This window comes from Phragmites australis, chromosome 1 (assembly GCF_958298935.1).
Source record: "Phragmites australis chromosome 1, lpPhrAust1.1, whole genome shotgun sequence".
NCBI lineage: Eukaryota > Viridiplantae > Streptophyta > Magnoliopsida > Poales > Poaceae > Phragmites > Phragmites australis.
Window position 1 is genome coordinate 20654420 of NC_084921.1, and position 6260 is coordinate 20660679.

Genomic DNA, 6260 nt, shown 5'->3' on the forward strand with positions numbered 1-6260 from the left:
ACGAGTGGAAACAGAAAGACCGAGAAAAACAGGAGAGTCTGTCGCCCTCTACGTGCCTTGATCAGAGACACAACTAACAATATATATAAGGGAAGGAGCTGACGCCCGTAAAGCATCGATCTCATGTGCCCCTGGTCTCTCCCTAACACATCTAAACCAGCCACGATCATCAGAATGCTAAAAACAGATCAAAGGGCGTCACCATGACTTCACCAAGCTACTTCACCACGTCGGCGTCCACTGCATCAACACCTTTCCCAACACTGACGGCCACATGTGTAACATCATCTTCACCGACCGATCACCTACATCGTCGTGTAACAATCTACCCGAAGCATCACTAATCCTAATGGCTTCACCCTCATCACGTATGTTCACGCTTCCACATATTTTGAGTGTTCCTAGAGCTAGGCCTTCATGTCCATTACCTAAGGATTAGAATCTAACAACAATTACTTAAGTTTATTAGATACAACAATCACACCAGCAATCATGCAACTGAAAGCTTATTCGACACAAGAATGTGCTACGGATAGCATAAGAATACCGTAATCCTGAAACAGTTCAAGCAGTGAATGTAACTTTAGTGCGGTTAATCCATTTTCTAGCAGTATGATACAACATCTCGTTGAAATAGGGGCTTTATCCTCGGCAAACTTGGAGGCCTGGTCCACCCACCTCGACTTTAAAGCAGCGAAAACCATGTGATTCGAGTTCTGCAGTGACTTTCTCCAGAACTAATTTGGATAATACTGACATTCATGTCAAGGAAACAATGTACATCGCTGAAAGGATTCATAAAGCAGACGATGTAAGCAGACGATGTAAGTACAAAGAATTACCATCGAATAAACCAGTATAAGAAAATGCCATATGCATATCTAAAAGGCCTATTCACTAAGTAACAAACCAGAAAGAAACCCATATCTGAAGAAATTCGATAATCTTTAGAAACAGCAAGCAATTTGTAAAACATGATGATGCAGTTCCCACTCCTCTTCTGTTTTGATAGATTTAATTCATACATCCGGAATGCGATTTCAGAATCCTTTTGCATGCATATATTAAGTTTTTGTAAGCATTTTGCTTTTGCAGAGAAATCATTGTAATTATAACGTTCCTATCCTGCCAAATTCACTATCAGCGAATATCAAGACTAGAAAGCCATTGATTTCTGAAAAGCTTAAAGTTGAAATGTTCAATAGAAAAACAATCATATATAGGATGTGTGGCATTTATGTTATATAAAAGACATGAAGATAAATATGCAATCAGGAAGCATAAAGAGGATACAAGTTGGTATCAGAGTCAAAACACAGCCTCCACCACCAGCTCCAGTTAGCTTCGAGACCAAGTTATATTTCAGAGTTGTTCGTAGCACAGTTTCTATAGAAGCATGGCTTACTCCCATGCACTGAAGCAAACCTTGGTTCATCTCCATAAGCTCTGCTAGCTTTTCCTCCTTCGAGGTGATGGCTATTTCATCCTCGGCTGCTAACTCAACAATGCTTGAAAGCTCTTCACTAATAGAGTTCACTGCATGGAAGACGGAAGACATAACATCTGGATGCCTAGATGCTCTTTCAGATACACCAGCAACCAGGGCCTTTGTGTTCCTACCAACTCTTGTATCAGTTATGAGCATTTTGACTGGGTTCCAAGATTTAAGGTTTGTCAAATCCCCCTTCTTGAATCTGATCATGCTTCCTAACATTCACACAACAGATTTAGTGAACCAAAACAAATTAGGAGAATAGTTAATGAGGGGCAGATCAAGAGGTGATCTAATGATTTCTTAGAAAATGACAAAAAAATTAGCATAATATGGAAATATTTTGATAATTGGACACCTAAAATTCACAGGACCTTTAAGTATACCAGTTGCAAATACTGATAATCTGTTTTGCAGCATCAGGTACCTACAGATATACCAATGATTGGACACTTATTCCACTAGTTGCGTCATCTATCCATCTATCCAGGACTCAAGCACATATCTCATGCCATAAAAAAACTATATGCAATCTTAATTCCTAACTGCACCTATAATAGTGGTGCCACTGAGCAATCAAGCAGTGAGCTTTTGCCAACAACCTCAATATGGATTACTCCACTAGAGGCAATCCTGAATGCAAAGGCATTTCAATACTACCAGCCAGATTGAAAGGTTTAATAACTGGTGAATGTGATAGTATACCAAAAGTGCTGATGGAATTGTCGATGCCGGAAGGTTTGCCATGAATGATCTTCTCCCCTTGGAACGCCCACCGGTTAACCAGCTCAAGATCATCCTTCTCAAACAACTCCCACCCCTCGCCCCTGCTGCCTCCTCCAGCACCGACCATGCCAGCGGCCGTCAACAGCGCCCCTGATATCGACACACAGAAAGCCGCTGACGAGCCGAGCCCCGCACCCATCGGCAGGTCCGAGCTCACCACCACCTTCGCCGTTCTGCACCTGCATAAGAGCACAAACAACCACATCGATTACATTCACTGTGTCAGCATTGCAAGATTGCTTTGGACAGAAGAGCCAAACCCCAAGATGGAGGCGTAGAGGTAGAGGAAGGCGGAGAGGCCGGCGGAGAGCCAGATCTTGGCCTCGGGGATCTCGTGCTCCTCCAAGAGTTTGGCAATGGTGGCCAGCTCGTCGGGGGTGCACGGCCTCGGCGCCTCCGCCTTGCAACACTCCCCGAGCGCCCCGCGGAGGTGCGAGCACGGCCACGAGAAGGTGAGGCCCGAGTCCAGCAGGTCCAGCTCTACCGCGCCGCCGCCGGAGCCGCCGCCCTCTCCTGCGAAGGACCAGCGGTAAGAACAGTAGTAGCGACAGGGAAGAATCAAGAATCGGATGGTTTGATACTTTGATCGAGGGTGGGTACCTGCGGGGAGGAGGTGGAGGGAGGAGCTGGTGTAGAGGTCGATGGCGGCGGCGACGGCTGCGGAGCCGTGGACGACGGCGTGCTCGCCGGCGAGGATGATCTTGCCGGGCGCGCGGGCGCGAACCTCCATTGCTCCGATCCCTGTGGTGACTTGCGTTTGTCGGGTGCTTCTGCGCGGCACGAGGGATCAGCGAATCACTGAAAGCGGCGTGGTGCGCATCGCATCGGGAACATCGAAGAGCGGGCGAAAGGCACCTTTGTCTAACCCTGACTTTCTTGAGATTGACATATGTTTGCTTTTTTCTTATTTTTTAAATATAAAAATTAAAAATAGCACATACATACTAAAAACTAATGATATGCATATCTATTTTAAGTTAAAACTATCTGAACATGAGCATTTCGTACGGTGGTACGAGCTGGCCAGCTCCCATGTGTTATCGCCTTCTCCACCTGCTTCGGCTACGGAAGGGCATGCGCTGATTATTAGGCTCAGCAAAGATTTACTTATCGGATTGTATAGATAAGATGCATCATGTTGCTTATACTATTCAACAGATTTGCTTGCTAATTTTAGAATTTAGCAAAACTTGCTTCTAGTTTGTTCTTATTTTTTATTGAAAATATGTAGCAGTTAGAGCTGATATTACCTTTAAATGGTTCTAATTTGTTCACAAAATTTTATCGAACATTCGATCTAAAATTGTCTTAACCTGTTTCTTAAATTGCTCACAGATACATTCTAATTTTACGATTTTTCAAAAAGTTGTTTGCATAACAATATTTTCGAGGCAGACGAATAGATGGATTTTTTATCGAATGCTTTCTCTTTTTTTTGCCACGTATTGAAATAGGTCACAAATAAGTGTTACCGATCCAGATGTAAAAAGTCAAAAAATACAATGAAATGCACATGTTCAGACTTTTTTTTTTACTAAAAATATGTGGCATGCCATAAGTTTAAAACATGTATATGCAGGTATAGATATATCCTTTTGATGTAAATCATCCCATTCTAGCAGGCTATAAATGGTTAAGGCTCTGTTTGGATCTCTGAATTGCCATGAATGAATTGAATTGTGTCTCAAATCAATATCAAGTAGAAATAGAAATTGACTGCAATTCAATTCTTTTGTTTGGTTAGTGAGGAAATTGTTGAAACTGAAATGAGAACACTCGCGTTGCTGCCTCCTCCCTACTGCTGCATTGGCACCGCTGCCTCCGCCCGTGCCATCGCCTCCTTAATGCCGCATCAGTGATGCCACATCCGCCCACGCCACCTCTTCCCTTCTACCGAACCGATGTCGCCTCCTCCACTCGTGGTGCCGCCTCCCTGCTCTCGCACTGGCGCCGCCATACTAGCACCGCCACCTCTACCTGCGCTGCCTCCTCCTTGCTACCGCATCGTCATCGTCGCCTCTACCTACATCGCCTCCTCCCTACTACTGCACCAGCATTGTCGCCTTTGCCCGTGCCGTCGGACGGTCCCCATGAAGCCAAGAAATGGGGTCATGGGGTCCTGCGGTGGTCGGCGGCGGAGTTCGGTGGTGGTAGACAGTAGAGTTGGACGGGAGCTCACAAACTCATCGATTCGACAACGTTAGGTTCCAAATCAGTGGGGTACAAGTCCGATTTGAGGAGGTCCCCTCATAGTTGTTCTCCAATTCAGCTAAAATGAGTTGTAATTCCGATTTCGATTCTGATTCTTAGTGCAACCAAATGGCAGAACTAGATCTCTTCAATTTCAATTCTAATTCCTAATTCTGAGGATCAATTTTGGGATCCAAATAGGACCTAAGAGATCTTAATGGTCAATTGTGGATCAAAGTCACATATAATGTGGCACATATAAAACATATGATTAATTTGGTGCCTACAGCTTCACCTTCCTCCCCTCTTTCCCTCTCCTCAACTCTTTGCTCTCTCTACTCACGGGCATTGTCTCCATGCGAGGTCCCACTCTGAAGCTCTATCGTCCAACCTCAACACCACTCTGAAGCTCTATTGTCCAACCTCAGCACCTTCCTCGTCTTCACTACCTTAGCTTGACCTCAACCAATAAATAGATTATCTTGGATGGTTTTTAGCACCACCTCCTCTAGCATTGCATTGCTTCCATTGGCCACGACCTGGAGAGTTTCTATGCCTTCCTTGCCAACCAAAACTAGATATTGAGTGACATACAGTGCTAACCTCTACCACTACCGAAAAAAGACTAAGGATGATGAGTCAAAATGGACATACACCTGTCACTCTAGATGTGTCACTGAAAACTAGTCATTGGTGACGGGTAAAAACACGTCACCAATGAGATCATAGGTGACGGGTCGTAACTATGACCCATTATCTATAAGCGTCTCCCATATGCTTGAGAGTAAAACATAAGTAACGGGTAAACTCTTCACCCATCACTTAAGTCTTTCACCCATATACTAGAGAGAAGACATAAGTGACAGGTAACCTCTTCACCCATCACTTATATCCTAACATAAGTGACAGATAACTTAGTTACCCGTCACTTACGTCTTTAACCATATGCTAGGGAGAAGATATAAATGAAGGGTAACCTAGTTACCCGTCACTTATGTTATACATAAGTGGCGGGTTAATAAGTTACCAATCACTTATATGAACATATAAGTGACTTAGTAATAAAGTTACTTGTCACTTATGTGTATTTTATCCTATATGATTGTATTATTTTTTGACTGTATCCTGGAACATAGCCAGGATTTGGCAGCCATCTTCTCCTTGCAAAGAACAGTAACGCATCCAAATCCATATCGACAAACACATTTATATAAAAACTCACTTTATCATAGAATCACAAAGGTTATAAAGTTTCCATCAATTTCTTACAAAATCATAAAAGTTACAAAGTTCCAATCAACTCATATTATATAAGACCTCTAGGGTTTCTATAATGTAACTCGCTGTGTGGGTTGATGACTTAAGACATTATGAATTTGGCGATCCGTTGTCGAATCCCTGGGAGTGTATCATCGTCGAAAAAAACAAACTGAAAAATCCTGCATAATTTGATGAGTAACCAATATCATGTTATCAAGGAATTAAAACTAATTACTGAAACTAGTTATGAATAATCTTGTATTGAACTTACGTCGGGGGATTTTATATCCTTTGCTCAAATCATGACAAGCATGTTCCACGTAACATAAAATCCGCAGGTGTTGCCAAGTGGTTGTTGGTAGCACTGAGGAAAAGAAAAGTTACTGTTAGATCAAAAGGAAAAAAAACTCGAAGGTACATATGTTTGGTAGCACTTACCGCGAACCTGGTCTTGTGTGTCAGTCTGCAATCGTCTGTCGTGTTGTAGTCAGGATCAGCTCGAAGGTACTTGTCAAAAATCCTGCATAAAGAG

General features: G+C 43.2%; 1 protein-coding gene across 1 annotated transcript; it reads right to left on the reverse strand.

Moving 5' to 3' along the window:
* Positions 1-443: 443 nt before the first annotated feature.
* On the reverse strand, positions 444-3143 carry LOC133912557 (mevalonate kinase-like). Its single transcript, XM_062355363.1, has 5 exons — positions 2879-3143; positions 2539-2791; positions 2198-2457; positions 1294-1707; positions 444-752 (listed from the first exon to the last, which is right to left on the reverse strand). The coding sequence occupies exons 1-5, from the start codon at positions 3006-3008 to the stop codon at positions 643-645; spliced, it is 1167 nt and encodes a 388-aa protein (XP_062211347.1). The 5' UTR covers positions 3009-3143; the 3' UTR covers positions 444-642.
* Positions 3144-6260: the final 3117 nt, after the last annotated feature.